The sequence below is a fragment of the Schistocerca piceifrons genome, chromosome 7 (assembly GCF_021461385.2).
Source record: "Schistocerca piceifrons isolate TAMUIC-IGC-003096 chromosome 7, iqSchPice1.1, whole genome shotgun sequence".
NCBI lineage: Eukaryota > Metazoa > Arthropoda > Insecta > Orthoptera > Acrididae > Schistocerca > Schistocerca piceifrons.
This window is the reverse complement of record NC_060144.1, coordinates 450,302,030-450,329,039: the sequence shown is the minus strand read 5'-3', so window position 1 is coordinate 450,329,039 and position 27,010 is coordinate 450,302,030. Positions and strand designations below refer to the sequence as shown.

General features: G+C 39.6%; 1 protein-coding gene across 2 annotated transcripts in view; it reads left to right on the top strand.

The window, feature by feature from the left end:
- The window catches only part of LOC124804654 (FHIP family protein AGAP011705), a 228,100-nt gene that overhangs the window by 52,965 nt on the left and 148,125 nt on the right, over nt 1-27,010 (top strand). For both annotated transcript variants that reach the window (XM_047264879.1, XM_047264878.1), the window contains exon 5: nt 13,767-13,917. In XM_047264879.1, the coding sequence (XP_047120835.1) occupies nt 13,767-13,917 (151 nt within the window). The remainder of the gene's footprint in view (nt 1-13,766; nt 13,918-27,010) is intronic.

Here is a 27,010-nt window from a genome sequence, read left to right as displayed (position 1 = left end):
AGGTAACGCCTAAAATCTGATATTCTCAGCCAATTTTTGATACTGTGGATCTCGGAATATTGCATTCTCTAACAATTTTCAAAATGGACTGTCCCATACATCTAGTTCCAACTACCATTCTGCATTCAAAGTCTGTTAATTTTGATTGTGTGCCCATAATCAAGTTGGGAACTTTTTCGCCTGAATCACCTGAGTACAAATAACAGCTCTGCCAATGCACTGCTCTTTTATACATCGTGTATGTGATACTACCTCCATCTGCATATGTGCGTATCACTATCCCATAGCTTTTGTCATTTCATTGTAAAGTATATAGAAAAATATTTAATGAATGGTTACGTTCCAAACAATTTGTTACTAGAAGAACGAGCTAGCTTTAGAAAAGGAAGTTTGCATAACAAGTGGGCATGTTTTTTGTCTATGTAATACTTGCATATGAATTGCAAAATCTTACATTTATAAAAATTGCAAATAGAAAAACTTAATATAGTGTCATGCAATAAATATAATTTCAAACACTATAATTTTGATTTTATGAAAATAATAGAAACAATGCAAACAACTTAAATTACATTTAGAAAGGTACCAGGGATAAAACACCGATAATTTGATAGATAAGAAGGGGTTTTCCTTGTCCTTCATTTACAAGCAAGTGCATGATTTATTCATAGCCCATTTCCATTATTAAGCCTGAGTCAATAGCAAGAACATCAAGATAACTAAGACGATCTTGTTTTTGTGATGTCTTCAAATAATTGTGTATGCATCTTGCAGCAAAAAAATTACCTTTCTATGGAAACAGGAGTACTCAACTATATTTGAAGAGCTATGTTCAGATTTGGGTAAACATTCTCTAAGTTGTTACCTTTTAGCATATTTCTCAGTTCTGGAAGAGAGTTTGACTCATTTTCATTCTTTACACTGCCTTAATCGGGCAGGTAGGTTAGAAAATTTAAAAAGGGAAATGGATAGGTTGAAGTTAGATATAGTGGGAATTAGTGAAGTTTGGTGGCAGGAGGAACAAGACTTCTGGTCAGGTGACTACAGGGTTATAAACACAAAATCAAATAGGGGTAATGCAGGAGTAGGTTTAATAATGAATAGGAAAATAGGAATGCGGGTAAGCTACTACAAACAGCATAGTGAACGCATTATTGTGGCCAAGATAGATACGAAGCCCACACCTACTACAGTAGTACAAGTTTATATGCCAACTAGCTCTGCAGATGACGAATATGGAAGAACCCTGGAGATACTAAAAGGTATCAGATAGATTATATAATGGTAAGACAGAGATTTAGAAACCAGGTTTTAAATTGTAAGACATTTCCAGGTGCAGATGTGGACTCTGACCACAATCTATTGGTTATGACCTGTAGAGTAAAACTGAAGAAACTGCAAAAAAGGTGGGAATTTAAGGAGATGGGACCTGAATAAACTGAAAGAACCAGAGGTTGTACAGAGTTTCAGGGAGAGCATATGGGAGCAATTGACAGGAATGGGGGAAAGAAATACAGTAGAAGAAGAAAGGGTAGATTTGAGGGATGAAGTAGTGAAGGCAGCAGAGGATCAAGTAGGTAAAAAGACGAGGGCTAGTAGAAATCCTTGGGTAACAGAAGAAATATTGAATATAATTGATGAAAGGAGAAAATATAAAAATGCAGTAAATGAAGCAGGCAAAAAGGAATACAAACATCTCAAAAATGAGATCAACAGGAAGTGCAAAATGGCTAAGCAGGGATGGCTAGAGGACAAATGTAAGGATGTAGAGGCTTATCTCACTAGGGGTAAGATAGATACTGCCTACAGGAAAATTAAAGAGACCTTTGGAGATAAGAGAACGACTTGTGTGAATATCAAGAGCTCAGATGGAAACCCAGTTCTAAGCAAAGAAGGGAAAACAGAAAGGTGGAAGGAGTATATAGAGGGTCTATACAAGGGCGATGTGCTTGAGGACAATATTATGGAAATGGAAGAGGATGTAGATGAAGATGAAATGGGAGATACGATACTGCGTGAAGAGTTTGACAGAGCGCTGAAAGACCTGAGTCGAAACAAGGCCCCCGGAGTAGACAACATTCCATTGGAACTACTGACGGCCTTGGGAGAACCAGTCCTGACAAAACTCTACCATCTGGTGAGCAAGATGTATGAAACAGGCGAAATACCCTCAGACTTCAAGAAGAATATAGTAATTCCAATCCCAAAGAAAGCAGATGTTGACAGATGTGAAAATTACCGAACAATCAGTTTAATAAGTCACAGCTGCAAAATACTAACACGAATTCTTTACAGACGAATGGAAAAACTAGTAGAAGCCAACCTCGGGGAAGATCAGTTTGGATTGCGTAGAAACACTGGAACACGTGAGGCAATACTGACCTTACGACTTATCTTAGAAGAAAGATTAAGGAAAGGCAAACCCACGTTTCTAGCATTTGTAGACTTAGAGAAAGCTTTTGACAATGTTGACTGGAATACTCTCTTTCAAATTCTAAAGGTGGCAGTGGTAAAATACAGGGAGCGAAAGGCTATTTACAATTTGTACAGAAACCACATGGCAGTTATAAGAGTCGAGGGACATGAAAGGGAAGCAGTGGTTGGGAAGGGAGTAAGACAGGGTTGTAGTCTCTCCCCGATGTTGTTCAATCTGTATATTGAGCAAGCAGTAAAGGAAACAAAAGAAAAATTCGGAGTAGGTATTAAAATCCATGGAGAAGAAATAAAAACTTTAAGGTTCGCCGATGATATTGTAATTCTGTCAGAGACAGCAAAGGACTTGGAAGAACAGTTGAATGGAATGGACAGTGTCTTGAAAGGAGGATGTAAGATGAACATCAACAAAAGCAAAACGAGGAAAATGGAATGTAGTCAAATTAAGTTGTGTGATGCTGAGGGTATTAGATTAGGAAATGAGACACTTAAAGTAGTAAAGGAGTTTTGCTATTTGGGTAGCAAAATAACTGATGATGGTCAAAGTAGAGAGGATATCAAATGTAGACTGGCAATGGCAAGGAAAGCGTTTCTGAAGAAGAGAAATTTGTTAACATAGAGTATAGATTTAAGTGTCAGGAAGTCGTTTCTGAAAGTATTTGTATGGAGTGTAGCAATGTATGGAAGTGAAACATGGACGATAAATAGTTTAGACAAGAAGAGAATAGAAACTTTCAAAATGTGGTGCTACAGAAGAATGCTGAAGATTAGATGGGTAGATCACATAACCAATGAGGAAGTATTGAATAAGATTAGGGAGAAGAGAAGTTTGTGGCACAACTTGACCAGAAGAAGGGATCGGTTGGTAGGACATGTTCTGAGGCATCAAGGGATCACCAATTTAGTATTGGAGGGCAGCGTGGAGGGTAAAAATCGTAGAGGGAGACCAAGAGATGAATACACTAAGCAGATTCAGAAGGATGTAGATTGCAGTATGTACTGGGAGATGAAGAAGCTTGCACAGGATAGAGTAGCATGGAGAGCTGCATCAAACCAGTCTCAGGACTGAAGACCACAACAACAACAACACTAGAGATTTATCTTTTGAAGTGTCAATGTTCAACATTAATGGGTTATAAAGTGATGGATGTGGCAATATAACTGTACAGGTCTGAGAAATAGGTGACATACATTCAATATCCGTGCTTTAAATGCAATGATGTGCTAAGAGAGCTAAATATTTTTAAAATAGAAGTTAGAATCATTTAAAGGTAGGTGTGTCTCATAGCTGCACAGATTACGTGAAGGAAGCATTTGTTTGTAAATGGCAGGAAATAATTGTACGAGACTGTGATCATTGTCCGTAGTCAGTATAATTGTTCATCTTGATTGCTGTTGATATTTTATTTTGTTAAAATATACACGGTAATGCATATTGGCCACAACCATCACCAGAATTGCCTTTAAAATCTTGATACACAGTGTCTCATCAGTTCACGTGTACACTTGTACCATGATTAGCCACCCAGAAAAGCAAAATCAACAGAATCCTAAGAGAAGAATAGCTAGAACATGCATAAATAAGAAATATCAGAAAAGATGAACAATGATGGATAGTGTCAAATGAAGTGGTGCACAGAGAACTGGAGCCCATTCCAGATACCATACAGAAAAATATATATTTCTCGTTTCGGTCACATTATGAGGGTACCTGAAAGCAGATTATTGAGAATAATTATAGAGAAACTTTGGAATATGAAGCAACAAGTAAAGATGGATAAAGGAAATCAGGGAGGATATGAAAGAGCTAGAAATAATACTTGACGATTTACAAAACAAAACAGAAAATTTAAATAAAATGAAAAACATATAAATAAGGTTTAAACCAAAAGTAGACAAATGACAAACAATAAAATGTGTAAACTTTTTTTGAGGCAAAATCTACAGCATGAATATTTTTTAAAAAATGCATGTTAATTTTGCTGTATTGAATTTTACACATGTAAAAGATCAGAACAAATGAAAAGATACTGGCTGAATTCGGAAAAGAAACCTATTGAAGGAGATGACCAGAAATTGATTGACTAAATGGTCAAAATTCGTGGTCAGCACTTAGGTTGCGGATCCAAAATTTCAGTGCTGTCGATAGGTACATTAAAAATAGAGAAAAAAAATTTTTTTGAGTTTGTAACGGTTAGTTCTTTCATCTAGCAGGAAAGAAGAATAGATATGTGGAAGTGGAAAAGGAGGTGCAGATCAGTCAGACCCTATGTGGAGAACCCACCTGTTGCGATGGTGAGACAATACTTGTTTTGTATGTATTTCCGTAGGCATTAGGTGCATCAGGGTGGGGGGTGGGGGCGAAGAAGCTATCTATGTAAAAAAGGACACCAGAAGTGTAAGAGATTCTTGTTCATTACAAGGCAGCTGGTCGCTCTGATTTTGTGAGCAAGCAACCACATAAGTCTGTTATAATTTTAGCATTTTACTGCTGGTATTTTCTTGAATGGAGAGGTTTATTCTATTTATCCTTCCCAGACTTGCAGATTGTTTATTAATTTCTGCTCCTAATATCGTATTCCACTAAATTATTCACCATGGTTAACATCACTACATTAAGCTTCCACAAAATGAAAGGGAACGTTATGAAATGACCCAATTTCTAAATGTAAGAGGACAAGCACTGTTTACATTGGCAGGGTTTAGGAGGATTGCTTCTACTCACAGGTCTGGCCTGGAGGAATGGCTTTTCTCAACCTCTCAAATATGATATTGCATTACATTCTCTGAAAGTTGCTAATTTGTGTTGTGGAACATTATTGAAGTAAGATTACCTGTAAGTAAGTAATGTGTCATATTGTACTAGGGCACATATGAGCATGGTGTTTATTTTGCACCCAAAAACCAGCTCCTCCTCTTTCTCCTACTCCTACTCGGATCTTATCACTACTGCCTATTATCTTAACTTTATAAATGTCACATTTCCTTGAACAGATCTCATGAATCCTTCAGACATGTTTGTAATAATTCTCCTTTATAGATGGATTGCTCTTTCTAGAGATACTGTCAGTGAATCTTGAATCTGGATTTCTGACAACAAACGTACTGCTCCAAATTTCAACAGTGGATAAACCATTATTGTCGTGACCTGCTTAATCAGTGACTGTTGACCTGGAATTTAACCTTCAATCAGATATGGTGTTCTGTGCAACAAGATCACGTCTCTGGTTCACTTGCTTTATATTAAATTTCCTAACTAAGCACATTATAAATGGCAAATATCTTTACAGAAAAGCAAAGAGGACATATGGGCACAACAACAATAGTAATATTTGTATATCAGTTGGGGAGTGAAACTGGGAAACATTCAAAGTGCCATTTTTTTCACAAAATGCATTTTGAATGCAGTTGTATTACTGGTATTCTGTTGCATACTCCTAGATTTTTTCCCAGTATCAAATCATGGAGAAAATGTTTCAAACATTCATTGCTGTATGGCACATGTCCTTTGCGTCAAGAGTGCTCCCATCTGGAGTTCCAAGTGTCATGGGTCAAGATCTCCTCTGTTTAGTTTGGGATGGTTGGATGAGATAACACACAGTTTTGGTGAATGGGCACAGTTTTTTTGATCTGTGACCAAGACATTGTGAAGTTACAGAGAAACCAAGAAAGATAAGGAACTTTTTGTTCTGCTAGTTTTACACAAGTGCATTGAGTAATCCATAGTTAGGAATGCACTCCTTGTATTTCCGATACATAAAACTGACTTCTTTGATTTTAAAGATACTGTTGAAACATTGTTGTTAATGCAGGCATATAAGATCTCCAAATGCAGCTTGATCAAAGTTTCCCATACTCTTGCATCTCAAATAGCTATTAAAAATTCTTACTCTGAAATATAAAACAAATCGTCTTTTGACACGTTTTGCAACAGTATTTGATAGTCTTTGCTTTCCTGAGCAAGTATTGTACCTTTTCCTCTTCAACCCCATTTCAGTTTTTCTACTTTTGTGCATTCATCTTCTGCTTGTTCTTCAAATTTTGGTGCATAATGTTTTAGCCTCTGTTGCAGATCTACATGAATTCTTGAGGTCTCCAGATGTCTTCAAACCAACTGAGGTGAAAGTAACGCATAAGATGGTTGTTTCAGGGATCAATTTCTCCCAATACAATTTTCATTGCTGCCAAAATAAACTATTTATGCATCGATTCCAGGCATATTGATAATTGCAATATATATGGGTGAAAGGCTTAGAGATGGGCACACAAGTAGTATGGAGGTGCTTCGTGAACTCAAATGGGAATTCCTGGAGGGAAGTCAATGCCCTTTTTGTAAGGTACTGTTGCGCAAATTTAGAGAACCATGATTTGAGGCAGACTGCAGAATGATTCTACTGCCTCCAACATACGTTTTGCATAGGGACTATGAAGATAAGATGTGAAAAATTATGGCTCTAACAGATGCTTTAACACAGTTGTCTTTTCCTTGCTCTTTTGCGAGTGGAATAGGAGAGGAAAGGACTAGTAGTGGCGCAAGGTACATGAGTGCCCATTTCTTGCAACATCATACGAAGGGATCAGCGTATCTTTAGCGTTATCTCAACCGTCGGTGCCATTGTGAAAATGTTACCATGTATGGCTTCTGTTCGTCTCCTGTGCCAGCATCTGTTGAGTTATTCTCATGCAAATTTGAGCCCAGGATCACACATTTCCCTTTTTAGAAATGTAGTAAACAAGAGTACAGTTTTTCTTGAAGCCAGAAAGTGAGCTGTGGACAACATTTTCTTTACTGGTAACTAATGCCAGAGGAATCTCGCACACATTTGTTCTGCATCACAATAAAAGAAAAAAAAATTCTTTCTAACTCATCTATCAATCCAAGCTGATAAACTAGTTGTCTGTCATTATGTTTCAACTCGATGCATAAATAGGTTCACACAAATGTAGTACAGTATCTGGAGATTTGTTGTTTATAAGCTATAATCCTTCTGTTGGCAACCTGGTGCTGGACTTGCATTCGGTAGGACGATGGTTCAATCCCGCGTCCAGCCAGCCTGATTTAGTTTTCCGTGATTTCCCTAAATCGCTCTAGGCAAATGCTGGGCTGGTTCCTTTGAAAGGGCACGGCCGACTTCCTTCCCCGTCCTTCCTTAATCCGATGAGACCGATGACCTCGCTGTCTGGTCTTCTCCCCGAAACAACCCAACCCAACAATCTGGCGTCCGTTTCCAAATTATGCCAGAAAAATACACGGGAATCCACAAGAGCAAATATTTTACTGCCGTATTTATTTGGTTTTCTGTGTATGTATTGATGAAAGGTGATCTTCCATGGAATCAATCCAGTTTCTCATCTTCTGTAACATTTTCTCCAAGAATATAGGACTTCTGATACTTCTGTACAAACATTGAAAATATTTCCATAATCATTATTATCTTGTCTAATTTTCCCCTTTCATCAAGTATTGCACTATTGTCAAATCTAAGGCAGCAGATGATGAACTTGAAACATTTTATGTTCATTGCGAGACACAGTTTTTCAGTACTGTCACCATCAATTCCCCACAGATCTGTTAAGCTTTGTATGTTACTTCTGGTAATGCTAGCTAAGAAGAAGAGACTGATTATGGTTTCTAGTTCAATAACTTCTGTGGTTTTATGTGTCACATATGCTGGAATGACATCCTGGAACTTCCAGAATGCAATGAGAACAACATGGAAAAGATTGCTACTCACCACATAGATATGGCATTGAGACCTAGAGAAGCAAAATGAAAGAGATTGCTACAAATATTTCAGCTTCTGGATAGAGTCCTTCAAATGTGGAAAACTCATTCACCTTCACACAGTACACGCGTGACCACTGCCTCCAGTCACTAAGGCCTATCTGGGGCTGTCTGAAGTGAGCAGCAGTGTAGCTGGGGTGGGTAATGGGGATAAGAAAGAGATGGGCTAGAGAGGGAGAGGGGTAGCAAGGCAGCGGTGGGGAAAGTTGCTAGTGCTGCCTGTGGGAGTGTGCAGGTACATGGTGGGGACAGAGTAGGGCTGGTAGGAGTAGCATGATGAGGCTGTACTAGGTGGGGCGGTGGGGGGTGGGGAGGGGGGGGGGGAGAAGAGTAAAGGATAAGTGCATTGGTGGGATAGAAGGCGTTTGTGTACTGGATTGGGAATAGAGAAGTGGACAGGGAGGCAGAGGGCAGGGACTAGCTAAAATGGGGACCAGGGGGCTTATGGGCACAAAGGATACATTGTAGGGAGAGTTCTCACCTGCACAGGTGAGAAAAGCTGTTGTTGGTGGGATAAATCCAGATGGTACAGGCTGTAAAGTAGTCATCAAAGAAAGTTACAGTTGGCCACGGTGACCAGGAATAAGCTAGTGCATTTGGTGTCGGTCAGGCATTGGGAGAGGTAGTGTCCAACAGGGGCAATGCTATGGATGTTGGGGTGTTAGTATAGAGGGAGGTGGCATTGATAGTGGCAAGCAGGGTTTCGGGTGGTAAAGGATAAGGAATTGTGGGAGGGACACTAAAGGAAATACAGGGTGGCGCACGAAATGTGTTACTATTTTGTTTTTCAATATAAACTTTATTGTCAATACAATCTGAAAGGAACATACACTACAATGAAGAGCTGCCCATGGAGATTTGTTCTAACTCAGCACATGCTGAATATGTCCACTATTTCGTTTCCTAACTTCCTTCAAACGAACACTGGAGTTAGTGATTACTCTACGGCACATGTCTTCCGTAATTTAACTGCAAGCTCGAAGAATAAGTCTTCTGAGCTCCATTAAATCATGTGGACGTTTCGGGAAAATTTTTTCCTTTAGGTACCCTCAAAGAAAAAAGTCACATGGATTGAGGTCTGGACTATTGGGGGGCCATTTTTGTCCATCATTGAAGCGACCTGGAAACCTGAGTGAAATGATCCGCATGTCGAAATGCTTGTGTAAAAACTCCAACACAGCGTTTGCAGTATGTGGCCTTGCTCCATCTTGCATGAACCACTGTGTGTTGAAGGGCAAGGCAGTAGCAAGAAGCTGTGAAGTTTACGGAGCTCAGAGGACTTAGTCTTCAAGCTTGCAGTGAAATTACGGAAGACATGTACCGTAGGGTACTCACTAACTTCAGTGTTCGTTTGAAGGAAGTTAGGAAATGAAATGGTGGACATATTGAGCATGTGCTGAGTTAGAACAAATCTCCATGGATGGCTCTTCATTGTAGTATATGTTCCTTTCAGACTGTATTGCCAATAAAGTATATATACAAAAACAAAATGGTAACACATTTCGTGTGCCACCCTGTAGTTGGTTTCTTTTATTTTGGAGGGTAGGTTGTGGGTAATAGGCTGAAGATTTTGGTACACAAGGGCAAAGACAGTGTCTGTGGGGACACAGTAACCAGCCACAATTGGATGCGTTGGGTGGTAGGGTTTTTGTACTTTAGGAAGCATAAACAAGGTAGGAGTGTAAGGAGTGTTGGTAGTGAGGAAGGAGACAGACTCAGGGCAGAGGTTCTGGGATGCACATAATCCTGCTGGATTTCTGGAGGGGGTCACTGTAGCTTGGCTTGTAGATGGGTGTACCTGACAGCTGGCAGAGCCCCTCAGTCAGGTAATTCCTGAGGTTTATAAACATGGTGGTGAATCTCTGTCAGCAGGTATAACAATGAAAACAATCAATTATTGATGAAATTATTTAATTGGATAGATAAAAATCTACTCACCAAGCGACGGCAGAACACACACATAAAAGACCTTTGTGATTGACAAGCTTTCGGAGCCAGTGGCTCCTTCGGACACCATGAGTTGGATAACAATGCAGGAACCAAACGTGGGATTGGGGAAACTTTTGTGTTGGCGCAGATGGAAGGTGGAAGGATCAATAGTGGAGGATACAAAACACATCAAATTACATAAAATTTTGTGGGATTGTAAAAAGAAAATGGGGGGGGGGGGGGGTGCAGGTCGATAGGTGGATATGTGTGAAGGATTGTGGTAGCAGGTTTAATTGGATTAGGTGAAGTCAGTAAGGTGTGTGCTTGAATAAGGCAAGGGAGAAAGGGGGGGGGGGGCAGTTAGGAACAGTGTGCAACAAAGTACTTATGGCACAGGAAGGTACAGGAAAACACATTAAAAAACATGATTGTGAAGGGAGATAAAGTGATAAATTTAAGAACCAGGAATTATTACATTGGTGGTGAAAAATTTGGGACATGAGATGAAGAATGTGAAACATGAGACTCTCCACCTACAATCTGTGTGGGCATGTAGTCCTAAAAAGAGAGGAAAGTAAAAAAGGAAAAGAACAATTAGTAATGTAATGTAATAGAGAATAGGAATGGAGGGAAACAGCTCTGAGTTATGGAATGGAGTGGAAGTGAAGCCATTATGCAAAATCAAACAAAGGAATAACAATAATATGGGAAAGATAACATTGGTACTCACCACATAGAGAAGTTGAGTTGAATGTGAGTTGCAGATGGGTATAATGAAAAAGATTGCTAGAAATATTTCAGCTTTCGGACAAAGTCCTCCTTCAGAAATAGAAAATTCACACATACTCACTCAAGAACAAGTGTCAAGGGGCTGAGGGAGAAGGATAACATGGTGGGGGTGGGAGAAGATGCTAGTGCTGCCTATGGGAGTGTGCAGGGGTGTGGTGGGGACAAGTTAGGGCTGCTAGGTGCTGTGTGTGGAGGCTCTACTTTGTGGGGAAAGTGGGGGAGGGGAAAGGAAAGGAGTGGAGAGGAAAGGACTATGTAGATGCAGTGGTAGTATATAAAGCATTTGTGTACTGGAAAGGGAATAGGAAATGAAGTAGGGAGGTAAACAACAGAGATTAGTGAAGGTTGAGACCATGAGGGTTACAGGAACAAAAGACATCTTGTAGGAAATAGGACCACAGAATAGGATGGCTGATGAACAGGTTAGCATAAGTTGGTTTTATGGGTGTGTCCATTTCTGTACAGCGGATTTGTTTGTAGGTGATGCCTTGTGAGGATATAGTTGGTCATGATGACAAGGAAAAAGGTATTAGGTTTCGAGTGACATGGCTGTGTCATTTCCATAGTTTGGCCGTGGCCATTCAAGTGGACAGACAGCTTGTTAGATATCATACCCATTAATAGTGCAACACAGTGGTTGCAGCTAACTTGGTAGACCATGTGGTTGCTGTCACAGGTGGCCCTGTGTTTGATGGTGTAGGAGATGCCAGTGACAGGAATGGAATAGGTGGTAGTGGGAGGATGTATGGGACAGATCTTGAATATATATCTATTGCAGAGATGTGAGCCTGGAGGCAACGAGTTGGGGGAAGAGGTGGAGTAGGGTTGGACTATGATTTGCATAGGACGTGTAGGCAATGTAGTACCACAGTGTGAGGGATGCAGAGGATATTTATCATTTCAGGGCCCAGTGAGAGGTAGTCAAAACCCTGGCAGAGAATGTGATACATGTCCTCCAGTTCTGGGTGGTACTGAGTCATGAAAGGAGTGCTCCTTCGTGGCTGGACAGTGGTTATGTGGGGGATGATAGATGACTAGTGAGACAATGCATGGAAGCCTATTTCTTGAGAAAGATGGGAGGGTAGGTAATTTTTGGCCTGTGGAGGTCTCGGTGAGACTAGACATATTTTTAGAGGGACTGCTTGTAACTATAGATGTGTCAACTATGGGTAGCTATGTTGTATGGAAGGGGACTTTTTGATGTGGAATGGGTGACAGTATGAAAGTGGAGGTATTGTTGGTTGTTGGTAGTTTTGATGTGTATTGAGGTACTGATGTAGCTGCCCATGAGGTGGAGATTGATGTAAAGTAAAGTGGCTTGTTGTGCTGAGGAGGACTAGGTGAAGCAAGTGGGGAAGAAAGTGTTGGCGTACTGGAGAAATGTGTAAGGCTGTCATCATCCTCAGTCCATTATGAACATGTCCTCAATGAATCTGAACCGGGCGAGAGGTTTGGGAAGTCGGGAAGGATTCCGCTAGATGGTCAATGAATAGGTTGATATAGGATGGTGCCATAGGAGTGCCCATTTCTGTAACACAGATTTGTTTGTAGGTGATGCCTTCAGAGGGAAAGTTGGTCCTGGGACTAGGAAGACGGTAGTAGGTTTTGAGTCAGTGAGACATTGGGAAAGATACTGTTCAATAGCAGCAAGGCCATGGTCGTTGGGAACATTAGTGTGGAGCGAGGTGGCATCAACGGCAACAAATAGGACACTGTGTGATAATGGAACAGGAACTGTGGAGTCAGTGAACAAAATGATTGGTGTCTTTTTTTGTAGGAGTTTATGTAGCGGGTAATAGGCTGAAAGACTTGGTCCAAAAGGGCAGAGAGATTCTCTCTCTGGAGGCACAGTTACCAAGGAGCAGGTGACGGGAATAGCAGTCACCTCAGTACTGAAGCATACAACAAAGAAAATGATAAAAGGGAAGCTGCTTGTGAGAAGGTGTCATTGCTGTAAATTGTTGACAAATAATTGACAGAAAATTTCAATGTGTATCAATTTTATCCTGGCAGAAGGCTAAATGAGTTACTTTCTGTAAAGATTTTTGCCTTGCTCTATTTATGTTCTAAAGTTTCTTCTTCTGTGACCTTTTCCTGGACTGATTAAACAAATAAAGTTATGAAAGAAAAACAGTCCAACACTGAAGCATTTAAGGTTGCTCAACATTTGCTCTTGGCAAAAAATGTGTGTTTTCTGTTGGTAGTATCATTGAAGAGAATCTGTAGCATCAGTCATTACAGTGGTATTTGATCAGCAGACATCACCAATTTATTATGTAAGCATTTGTATCAGAATGATTTGCAGTTTGTGTGGATACAATACCATTTAACCATTGAATAAACAACACTTATTGTTGCTGTTGGTTATTAATGGATTTGATTCTGGAAAATGAAATGGGCATTTGATATTGCAGTTGGTGAAAAACATGATATCTGTAATTTGACTTGGAGACAAAGTGGTTCAGTATCTAGAGCTTCATATTTTGTTGTGCTTTGTTGACTCATGTTAAAGAATTGCTGATTCGTTGTGTTGATAATGTTGCTAGTTGAGGCTTCCAGATGTGCCATACTGTGGTATGAAACCAGACCCATTATTTCGTGTAGAATTCTCCAACCTCGTCGGCTGCCTGCCCAGACAGACTGTGCCAGTTGGCATATTTCCCCCCCCCCCCCCCCCCCCCCCCCCAATTAAATGTGGTCTTAGTCATAAATTATTGGGAAATATTTTGTTGTAACATACAAGTCTTTAAGCTTGTTTATTAAATAAATATATGTATATTATGTGCTGCATTGTGCATTATTTGGAGTGAGATATGAATATTACCAACAGGTTTGTTGTCTTTGCCCTGCTGATACCATTTGTGCACCGTGAAGGAGGTCTTGGCCAGCAAGCTCGTGATGCCCTGTTGCTGTGCATGGCATTGTCAGCAACTGATGATAGTGTTGCCTCATACATCTCGACTCGTTCAAATGTTTGTCCGGTAAGCAGAAAAAAAATAATAACAAATATACAGTTTCTGGTATAGTGGGAAAATAGACTTTTGTACCATGTCTAGCATGTTATGTGAAAGGGGAAGAGAGAGAGAGAGAGAGAGAGAGAGAGAGAGAGAGAGAGAGAGAGGGAAGGAAGGAAGGAAAAAAATAGCGGTACTGGATTAGAAATCCTTTAAAGGATGGAACCAGCATGAGATTAATCATATGACACATTTAATTCTAATCAGTCGTACTGTTAAATGTTGATTTTGAACCATATTTTTTTCCTTCCTTTCAGGCAATAACCTGAAAATTAAGTAGCTCCAGTGTTATTAGGTTTTTACTATTTCAATGTTTGGACTTGTTTAATGCAGTAAAAAATAAAAAGATTAGAAACAATCCATTAACAGTTGTGTGGAAAATAAATTTTTCTTAGTTTCAGTGATTCACATATGGAATTTTGTGTGACATGTTGATGCTACAGAGAAAAAAAGGAGACAGAAATTCAAAAGAAACCACACAGTGAGAATAAAAATAAAGATACTAAAAGGATCTTGTTAATTTGGGGAACGTGTTGTAGAAGAAACAAGACATGTTATTTAATGTTTTATTGAAATCTGATGTATATAATATGTGGAAAGCTACTAAATGAAAGAATGACTCTACTTCATGCTAGAGCTTTTCCCTAACAGGTAATAAACTTCACATATCCAGGCTCCATTGAGGCCCTATTGACAGACAGCTGCAGAGAAGCCAAAAGTCCCCTGTCGGCTGGCATCGGAGAGTAAAGCCAGAAATGATCCTGGCATTGACAGGCACATCACAGGTGGATTCCTGCAGGTGAGGTGGCAGCTGCAGGGGGCACAGATGCCAGAACGGGACCCATGAGGGTCTCCTAGATTGGGGGTGGGGGGTGGGGGCAGGAGCTGGCTGAAGTAAAGAAGATTGTGCTCAGTGCGTAATGGCAAGGATCTATAAGAACTCAGAATATGTGTGAGTGCGTCTTGAAAACCTTGGACAAGGCCTTCAGTCTGTCCATTCGACTGAGGGTGGGACAGAGGTGCCCTGACATAGAGGATATTATGATTCAAGCAAAAATATTGAAAAGCCTGGGAGATGCGAGGGGTTTACTAGTTATTGGGAGCTCCAACGTTAGGCGTATTTGGAGCCGCTTAGGCAGATAGCTTTCAGTGCTGGAAAGAAAGCAATGTGCACTCAATATGTATGCTGGGGGGCCTCACCCAAGATATGGAGGCGGCCTTGCCTAGGGCTATCAGTGTGCAGGTTGCAGTCGTCTGCAAGTTGGGGCTCATGTTGACACCAAAGACACCTGTTGCATGGTTTCTGAGGCAATCCTCAGTTTGTGCAGGCGGCTCGCATAGGTGGTGAAGACTGCTTGCCTTGCACGCGGTGTGCAAGCAGAGCTTTTAATTTGCAGCATCATTTCCAGAGTTGATCAGGGTCCTTTCTTTTGGAGCAGAGTGAAAGGTCTCAACCAAAGGCTTTGTCAACTCTGTGACAGTCGTGGCTGCAGATTTATAGACCTGCGTTATCGTGTGGAGATTTGTAGGACTCCCTTTGACAGGTCAGGGGTGCACTTCACAAAGGAGGTGGGTACTTGGGTAGCAGAGTACTTGCATAGTGCACATGACGGTTATTTAGGCTAGGCGGTTGTTTGAAGTGCCCTAATGAACACTCACCAGTGGATTCACAGCAAGGGAAGTAAAATGTCGTTCAGAATAAAGACACTTCGACCATCATAATTTCATCAGAAAACTGTCGAAGTGTTTGTAATAAAGTATCTGAATATACTGCCCTCCAGGAAAGTTCTCGTGCTCAAATTATTCTTGGGAACGAGAGCTGGCTGAAACCTAAAGTGGAAAGCTCTGAGGTATATAGCGAGTCATGGAATGTATATTGGAAAAAAATATTAGAGGTCGTAGCAGTGGGAGTGTTTATTGCAGTTGACAAAAATGTTGTCTGTTGAGGGTGAAGTTCAGTGTGACAGTGAAGTCATCTGGTCGCATATAACAGGTGTAGGTGAAACTAAGTTAATAGATGGAGGTTTTTACTGGCCACCTGATTCTGCTCTCACAGTTCTAGAGTCATTCAAAGAAAGTCTACGGTCAAGAGCTCGTAAATAACCATATCATGCAATACTAGTTGGAAGCGACTTTAACCTACCGAGTATTGACTGCATGACATGCGAAATACTTTTAACGCACTTTCTGAACATTATCTTGAGCATTTAGCTGGACAGCCCATGTACAATGGAAATGACGTAGACCGTGTAGCTACAAATATGCCGGACATTATCGACAGTGTCAGTATAGAAATGGGGATTAGCGATCATGATGTCGTTATAGCAACTATGAGTACAGAACTTAATAAATCACTTGAGAAGGCTAGGAGAATGTTTCTGCTAGATACTGCAGATAAGCAATTATTAACATCTCACTTAGACACTGAATTGGCATCACTTAGTTCCAGTAAGATCATTGTAGAGGAATTATGGGCACAGTTTAAGCAGATTGTAAATCGTAGTGTGGAGAGTTATGTGCCTAATAAGTGGGTAAAGGATGGAGAAGACCCACCACAGTTTAGTGATGAAATTCAGCGGATGCTGAGGTAGCAGAGGCTATTGTACACTAGGTTCAAAGGGTTACGCACAAGTGAAGTTTGGTAGAGATTCAAGCGTCTGTGAAAAGATCTACGCGCGAAGCATACAACAACTACTACTGTCATGCCATAACAAAAGATCTGGCAGAGAACCCGAGAAAATTATGGTTGTATGTAAAATCGCTAAGCTGGTCTGAGTCTTCCATTGAGTCCCTTGTTAACAAGTCTGGTGTGACATTTGAAGTTAGCAAAATGCTAGCTGAATTTTTAAATTTCATGTTCAAGAAATCATTCACACAGGAGAACTGTGCAAACCTATCATCATTTGACCATCAACAGACGTACAAATAAGCATACCTGGCATAGAGAAACAACTGAAAGATTTGAAAACAAATAAATCACTAGGTCATATGGAATCCCAGTTCAGTTTTACAGAGTACTCTATGACATTGGCCCCTTAACTAGGTTGCATTTATCCTGAATCTCTTGCCCAGCACAAAGTCCCAAGCAACTGTAAAAAAGTGCAGGTGACTCCAGTATATAAGAAAAGTAAAAGAACGGACCTGCAAAATAACAGACCATTATACCTAACTTCCGTTTGCTGCAGAATCCTTCAACATATTCTCTGTTTGAATATAATAAGCTTCTTAGTCTCAAGGAAGTTTATGTCCATGAATCGGCATGGTTTTAGAAAGCGTCGCTCTTGCGAAACTCAGCTTACTCCTTTCTTACGTGATATACTGAGAACTATGGATGAAGGGCAACAGGCAGATTCCATATTTCTATATTACTAGAAAGCATTTGACATGGAACCCCATAGCAGGCTGTTAACGAAGGTATGAGCATGTGGAATAAGTTCACAGATATGCCAGTGGCTCAAAGACTGTTCAGATAACAGGACCCAGTATGTTGTCCTCGACGGCGAGTGTTCATCGGAGACAAGGGTATCATCTGGAGTGCCCCAGGAAAATGCGATAGGACCACTGTTATTCTCTGTATACATAAATGATTTGGTGGACACGGTGGGCAGCAATCTGCGGTTGTTTGCTGATGATGCCATGGTGTACAGTAAGGTGTCGAAGAATGTAGGAAGATACAAAACTACTTAAACAAAATTTCCAGTTGATGTGATAAATGGCAGCTAGCCCTAAATGTGGGAAATTGGAACTTAATGTGGATGAATAGGAAGAACAAACCTGTAATGTTCAGATACAGTATTGTTGGTGTCCTGCTTGACACAGTCAAGTAGTTTAAATATCTGGGCGTAACATTGCAAAGCAATATGAGGTGGATCCAGCATGTGAAAATTGTGGTAGGGAAGGCAGATGGCTGACTTCATTTTATTGGGAGAATTTTAGGAAAGAGTGATTCACCTGTAAAAAAGACCGCATTTAAGATATTGTTGCAGCCTAATTTTGAATACTGCTAGAATGTTTGGGATCTGTACGAGGTCGGATTGAAGGATGACATCAAAGCAATTCAGAGAGTGGGCTGCTAGATTTGTTACTGGTCTGTTTGAACAACATGTAAGTGTTATGGAAATGCTTCGGGAACTCAAATGGGAATCCTTGGAGGGAAGGCGACATTCTTTACCAGAAACACTATTGAGAAAATTTAGAGATCTAGCATCTGAAGCTGACTGCTGAACACTTCTACAGTCTCCAACATACATTGCGTATAAGGACCACAAAGATAAGATATGAGAAATTAGGGTCCATATGGAGGCGTACAGACAGTCGTTTTTCCCTTACTCTCTTTGTGAGTGGAACAGGATGGGGAACGACAAGTAGTGGTGCAGGGTACCCTTCACCATGCACAGTATGGTGGCTTGCAGAGTATCTGTGTAGATGTAGATGTGACTCTTCATAAAATGGCAGCAGTAAATATGCTTCTGACAAATCCAGTTTCGATCAATACCGTCCCACTGCCAATCATGAGTTGACTGTCACTGCTGCAAAGGCCGAGCTTGCCTGTTGGTTTCTTACTAACCACAAATGGTGTAACTGATTGAGTGTACAATATGGGTTCCATTACACCCAATCCTGTCAGCCTATCTAGCTCTTTTACTTGATCATAAAGTGCCAGGGGCACCAACCGGGCACAAAAAGAACAAGGTTGTACTATGGATTTGAGTCTGAATATGTGCCACATAATCTATTGTCTTGCCTAGCCCAGGTAAAAAGAGGATGGAATATTCCTTGCACAGTTCATCCCATTCTTGACAGGACACGAGATCAGCCACTAAATACACCAAATTGGTGACCATGAATCCAAATGTTGTGAAAGTATCCAAGCCAAAAAAATTTTCCGTAAAGGCACTGTCCATACAGGAATGTCAGTGATTGCACCACTGCCATGTATGTCGTCTCTGCCATAAACTTCCCAAAAACAGGAATTTGTCCTCGGCGATAACGGACAAGACAGCTTGAAGTAGGAGACAGCGGAGGGGAATGGAGTCACAGTTAAATGTCTCAATAATTTCCCGAATTGTCCCCAGTAAACAAAAATGAAAGTTAATGTTCAGCTGTGATCAAATATTACTCAAATGATAACTATTTTACATACTGTGGAGCACTGTAATGCCCGTGAGAGAAAGTATTGCTGCTGCACCATAATGTAAAGTAAATGCACCATGCCCCAGAGAGAAGATTAAGAGGTTTGAATATAGGGTATGGTAAAAATGTTAAAGGCTATATGACAATGGGCATATGTTAAGGGATTGGGAAAATGGGACAAGGATATGTTTTATGGAACTGGCAAATGTAACGTGGGTTCTGTGTTAAGAAATATGGAAAAGGATAATTCAAATATACATGAAAATCTGATAAAAAAGATAAAGATAATGTTATAAAGGTCTTTACCACCATAAACCATTACACTTATGCATGTTATACATCAGTTGTGACACGCTAAGGATCCATGACACCAGCTGCCGGTAGGCCAAATACATAGGTACATTCATAACTGCAAGAAGAAAAATCATGTGGTGAATTACAAAGTTTCCTATTATTATCCTAACAGGAAAATTCATGATTCACCTCATGATCTTTATCAGATGAATTGCCACAATTTATTGTCTGTCAGAAGAAGAAAAGTACTTGAATCTTTGCATAGACTGATGACTCATTAGAAATCCACCTCCTGGAATAGTGATGGTCAACTCTTATCATGTGGCATGACTGGTTAGATTTGTTCCTAGTTTTTCAAAGTGTTTGCCGGACAACAGTTTCACTAATACATTATATTGTCATGCATGACTCGAGAAAGATATGTAGAAGAATCATTTACAGGCATTGACATATAAGATATTTTATTATAAATGACATGGCACTATGTGAGTGCCAGTACCTTGTCAGTTTGCACATGAGCTTGCCCCCATCAGATTGGGCAGAATGTCTGCAAGGAACCCTCAGCACTTTTATTGTCGAAGCGGGGTCTAGAATTGGCCGTGGCCTGCAACCGTAAGTGAAAGGTTAAACACAGTGTAGGTTTATGCATGACCATGGCCTTAAACCTCAGATTTTTAACAAACATAATGGCAGTATTTAAAAAAGGACTGAGGTAAGGAACAAAAGAATTATAAAGATTATTGTAGTTGTAATAAAAAAAAAATTGTTCTCACTTCAGTCTATAGGCAGTAGTAGAACTGTTTCTAAAGGAAAAGAACAGATAAAAGAGAAAATCATGATTAAACACTCATAGAAATGAATAAATGGACAAAGTTGTTTGATAAGGCGAAAGTAACAGGTAAAATTTGACTATTAGATATTAGGAACATAAGACAAAAAGTTGACTTTCAGATATTAGAAACATAAGACAATGGGTAGATACTGTTGTAAAGGAAGCTAAAGGTGATTTGTCAGCTGAGCAACAAGGTTCCGTCAGAAGGCCACAGTCAACAGAATATACAGCTTCATTGTGCTACACAAAATATGCATTCTGGTCATGCACACACATGACCATAGTTGAAGAAAATGTAATCAAAATATACAGAATAGTAGGAAGGAGAATTGTTGTATGGAAAATGACATATGAAAAAATACAATGATTGTTTTGGGACCTTGTAAGTGTCAACTACAAATTCACAAAGAGTGTGAACTCCATGAGAGCTGTCTTTTAAGTTATGAACCTTTCAATCATTTCAATGTGATATTGTCCTTTACCCTTTCAATTTAAAGCATCTACAAGAAATACTACCCTTGGATGTGGAATGTCCACACCCAATAAGAACCATCATACTTATGGGGAGGGGGGGAACTCACTGCTCTTCCTGTATGCTAGATCTTGGGTGATAAGCCTTAACTAACACCACGTCCACCTCAAATTCATAAGTTGTAGCCTTCAAATTGTGATATTTACTCTAATATATGCCTTTTTACTTAATTTGTCTTCTAGAGATTCATGAATAATATGTGAAATAAAGAAAAGCTGTCCACTCACCTATAGCTGGTTGATTTATGGCACATAGAAACATGTAACAAAAAACAGTAGTCATACTAGCTTTCGAGCTCTTGCTCCTTTCTAACAAAACTACACATATTCACATGCAACCACATAGATATTCAAAAATGCAAACCCATGGCTGCAGTGAGACTTTAGAACGTGTGCATTGGGTGTCTATGTAGTTGTGTGTAAATGCGTGTATTTTTGCTAGAGAAAGAGCAGGAGCTTGAAAGCTATTCCTATGTGCCACACATCAGTCAGCTATAGGTGAATGGTTGTTTTTATTTATTTTATACATTATTACATCCAGGAATTTCCATTATTGGTAAACATTCATGTGTATTATTCCATTGTTGAATTGTACGATCTGGCAATTTAAGGACTTTAATAAGGGTTTTCCTATAAACTTCATATCTTAATACCTTCACTGGTGAAAGTCCAGTGGTTAAATGGTGTGATTAATTTAAAATTACTTGAAATTCAGTTATCGGTTGTGCTCAGGTAGTACAACAACTTGCAGCATATGTACGAGAAAGTCATCTAATTTCATTCATAACACTCTGAAGACAGATTTCGTTGGGGCGGTGTTTAGAAATTGTATAATGATGTATCCCTTCCTAGGTAAAATCTTCCTTAAAGTTACTGCTAACAAACTCTTAGACCATTATGTAAGTAACCTCCGAGGTTTTACAACATCTATAAAATAGTTTTTTAAACAGTTAATTCTGTGACAGTGTATGCTATCTTAATTGGATACACTTTGACATATTTAGATCAACACTGTATAGCTACAAGTATATAAGCAATTCCTTCTCTGCCTTTTGATAAAGGCCCAAATAGATATGCCACTGTTAAACCTTTTAATCCCTTTGGTATTTTCGGACACATCTTGTAACATATTGCTCTCTTCGTTATGCTCGGATGTAATTCACATGTACATAAAATATCCATTATTTTTCTAATTAAATTTTTGGAATAGTAGAACTTAAAAATGTAGTCTAATATACCTACATATTCCAAAATACCCATCATCTTTGTGGAAAAACTACTTGAGATCATTAATTGCTTTGCTGAGAATACATACTCTCCAGTGCTTTGAATTGTCACTTACTCTCCAAAATAAATTTTCTTCTCATAACAACCATTTGGTTTCACCTTTTTGAGACAATGTACCTTGGTCCCAAGGTGTAAGAATAGGACTAAAATATTCATCACATGTTGACCCATCTTTTATTTTCTGGGTTAGCAATCTTACATAATTAGTGGAATAACATTTTGATATTAAATTACTGTAAATATGGTTCCAAGTCTTTCATTTCTACATTCATTGGTCATATCTAATGATAAATCAATGTGTGCATCATGGGCTACATTTTGTGAGCCTTTTATGTAGTTAATTTCTAATTTAAATTCCTGTAAAAATAATACCCATCTCATTCATCTACTGCATATCAACCTACTTTCCACTAACAATGCCTGGCTGACAATCAATGGGTATTTTCAATTTGAGTCTGTGACAGAATTACAACCACTTAACACAATATTGTGCAGTAATATGTCAAGTGGTTGTAATTCAATCACCACCTGCCTTAAAGATAATGGAATACTCAAACAATTTATTGGGAAAAGGAGCAAAGGGGAAGTGGATTTTGGACATAGTCCTCAGGGAGAGAATCAGGATGTAGGTGTTGTCTTAAAAAAATTACAGTTACAGACATCTTTGAAAGAGCAGCCACTCTGAAATGTCAAAAGTCCAGTTTCATGGTGAGGCAAGACCCCTCTGAAAAATGGAATCATAATGTAATAGACGAATGTTCTAGAAGAAATGACTTGATGGCATCAAGAAAGCTGCCGGGACACAATGGTGCTTGCTAATAAAGAAGAAAGTGAAATTGGAGTGTGTGGTAGAGGCTTCGTCAAGTACATGGTGGAAAACAGCTAAAGTGGAAGAGAAATTAACAGAGGAATTAAATCTTTTACAGTATTTGGGGTTCTGACTCAGTTGAATGTGTTAATTAAAACTGTAATTTTTTGACTATACAATTTTATGATAAGGTTTTATCTTTCTATACATTTCCTGAAAACCACATAATGTCATTAAATAATGTTTCCACTGTCTTATCAGTTTATTTGTGCATAGCTATAATATCTGCCTGTCATAGTTTCAGTTTCATTAGTTTCTAATAGAAACTTCTCCCAAAATTTCACTTGCTTTTTGCCATGTCAGCTAACAATACTAAACAGGAAATTATTGATGATGCAATCAATTACTGTATTAACTGAGTTATTTTTTTCAAATGATTAATTTTACATTTTCTCATCACTCTTGTATTGAGCTGTATTTCACAGAAAATTTATAAGCATGTGTATTGAATTGTCTAGTTCATTTATGCTTATTTAACAGAAAATGTTAAAGCGTGACTGTCATATCAGACATAACCATGACTGGCAGGCTATGGCTATAAATATATAACATATTTGACACAAATAGAATAGTGTAAACAGACATTGTTAGGGTGTGCTTTGTTGTACAAATGAAATAATCAAAATGTACCGTCTGACAGTGTGTACCATCTGACAATAGAGATTGCTCTCTGAAATACACCACAAGTTGAACAATCGCTGTTCGATCTTTTATTTGTTTACAAATCTTTTATCATTGTTTTAATATAATTCATATAGATTGTAACTACACACTAACATATGATTGAACTTTCATTTCATATTCAAGTGCTACTGTCAGTTCCAAATATAGTCTGTTGATTGGCTAAACAGTGGAATTTATGACTTCTCAAATAATTTTCATAGGCTTTATGTTTCTGGTTAGAGTGAAACTATTTTTCTCCAGCAGCTCACTTTAGTATCCTACTGTTCCACTAAAGTTTTTCTGCTTACATATATATTGAACACAGTTACAGTTTTTCAAACAATGGAAAATCCAAGATGGAATATCAACAATATTAGGGAAAAGGATAGATTACTACTTACTATACAGATGACAACTTGAGTTGCAGGCACAATAAAAACTCTGTTACACATTTAGCTTTTGGCCAAAGCCTTCTTCAGAAAACAAAACAAAACACATTCAAACAAGCAGGCACAGCTCACACACACAACCCTATCTCCATCAGCTCTGACCAGAAATTCTGGTCAGAGCTGCAGGAGAAAGCAGTCGTGTAAAATGGCGACTATGACTGGAATTTCCAGTCGGAGCTGCTGGAGATAGCAGTCGTGTGTGCGTAAGGTTTGCCAGCTTATATGATTGTGTGTGTTTTTTTCTCTTCTGAAGGAGGCTTTGCACAGAAGCTAAATGTGTAACAGACTATTATATGTAAATGAGATTGTGTGCCTGTTTGCTACTCAAAATCTCATCTTTATGGTGAGTAGCAATCTACTCTTCTTCTAATACAATAAGGGTTTTTTTTATTTTCAAGAAAAAGGGGGTAATAAAAAAAAAGTGTTAAATGTTGTGTACTGCATGTTTCAGTCTGCAGATGTTTTTCGTCTTCAGAATGGTAATTCATCCTCATTTTCCATTTTTTCCAAGTTCCATTATGCCCAGCTTTTTCTTGATAGTACGAGGGCAGTTCAATAAGTAATGCAACACATTTTTTTTCTCGGCCAATTTTGGTTGAAAAAACCGGAAATTTCTTGTGGAATATTTTCAAACATTCCCGCTTCGTCTCGTATAGTTTCATTGACTTCCGACAGGTGGCAGTGCTGTACGGAGCTGTTAAAATGGCGTCTGTAACGGATGTGCGTTGCAAACAACGGGCAGTGATCGAGTTTCTTTTGGCGGAAAACCAGGGCATCTCAGATATTCATAGGCGCTTGCAGAATGTCTACGGTAATCTTGGCAGTGGACAAAAGCACGGTGAGTCGTTGGGCAAAGCGTGTGTCATCATCGCCACAAGGTCAAGCAAGACTGTCTGATCTCCCGCGTGCGGGCCGGCCGTGCACAGCTGTGACTCCTGCAATGGCGGAGCGTGTGAACACACTCGTTCGAGATGATCGACGGATCACCATCAAACAACTCAGTGCTCAACTTGACATCTCTGTTGGTAGTGCTGTCACAATTGTTCACCAGTTGGGATATTCAAAGGTTTGTTCCTGCTGGGTCCCTCGTTGTCTAACCGAACACCATAAAGAGCAAAGGAGAACCATCTGTGCGGAATTGCTTGCTCGTCATGTGGCTGAGGGTGACAATTTCTTGTCAAAGATTGTTACAGGCGATGAAACATGGGTTCATCACTTCGAACCTGAAACAAAACGGCAATCAATGGAGTGACGCCACACCCAGTCCCCTACCAAGAAAAAGTTTAAAGCCATACCCTCAGCCGGTAAAGTCATGGTTACAGTCCTCTGGGACGCTGAAGGGGTTATTCTGTTCGATGTCCTTCCCCATGGTCAAACGATCAACTCTGAAATGTATTGTGCTACTCTTCAGAAATTGAAGAAACGACTTCAGCATGTTCGTAGCCATAAAAATCTGAACGAACTTCTCCTTCTTCATGACAACGCAAGACCTCACACAAGTCTTTGCACCCGAGAGGAGCTCACAAAACTTCAGTGGACTGTTCTTCCTCATGCACCCTACAGCCCCGATCTCGCACCGTCGGATTTCCATATGTTTGGCCCAATGAAGGACGCAATCCGTGGGAGGCACTACGCGCATGATGAAGAAGTTATTGATGCAGTACGACATTGGCTCCGGCATCGACCAGTGGAATGGTACCGTGCAGGGATACAGGCCCTCATTTCAAGGTGGCGTAAGGCCGTAGCATTGAATGGAGATTACGTTGAAAAATAGTGTTGTGTAGCTAAAAGATTGGGGAATAACCTGGTGTATTTCAATGCTGAATAAAACAACCCCTGTTTCAGAAAAAAAATGTGTTGCATTACTTATTGAACTGCCCTCGTATTTAATGAATTGTGTCATGAGTTTTATCTCCAGTAGTACATCTGTGCCTTGAAGCAGAATTATCAGGGTGTATGCGGCCCAGGAGATCCGGGAAAAACCCGGGAATTTTTTCATCCGGGAAAAACCTGGGAATTTTTTCATCCGGGAAAAACCCGGGAATTTTTTCATCCGGGAAAAACCCGGGAATTTTTTCATCCGGGAAAAACCCGGGAATTTTGTAGAATTGTATGTTTGACGTGTAAGATCTGATACGCTGACAAAGAACTTTAGCCCACTACTGCTGAATAATACTGCAGCAATGAAACATAAATAAGAGAATAACACCAAAATAAATGTTTAGTTGCCTAGAGAATGTGTAATTTACACAATGCGCAGACCAGTTTGCCGACACCGAAAAGTGTCAAAGGCTTTAGGTTGAAGATTATGCAGTACGTCCGTAACAACTAACATGCATTCGATGTGTGTGACGGCCGGAGTGGCCGAGCGGTTGTAGGTGCTACAGTCTGGAACCGCACGACCACTACAGTCGCAGGTTCGAATCCTGCCTCAGGCATGGGTGTGTGTGATGTCCTTAGGTTAGTTAGGTTTAAGTAGTTCTAAGTTCTAGGGGACTGATGACCTCAGAAGCTAAGTCCATTTTTAACAGATCACTGGAAAATATTCCGAATAGTGGCTTGAGAAGCCTTACTTTCAAAGTAAATTTCCACGCAAGATGATTTATGTTACGTGTGAGAATGTGCAGTGAATTTCTTAAATCTCAGAGCGTTACAACTCTCATTCGAAACGTAACACTTGAGGATCAGCCATATGAAAAATTTCGGGCCCAGAAGATAAGTCATTTATGCCACAATTTAAAATTTTATCGGAACATTTGTATTTGATACGACTTAACGTGTAACACACGTTAAAAAAAGACTGAGCTTCGAGTTAGTTTTCATATTTAATGTCGTTCATTCATAGATAAAAAATTATGCAATCGATGGCAAAAAGTATAACTGACCTTCAAAAAAAAGTGCATAATGTGTTACTGGGCAATGTCACAGGTCTCTTCGTGTCAGAACCCTTCGGCTTTTCTGTTGTTGTTGTTGTTGTTGTTGTTGTTGTGGTCTTCAGTCCTG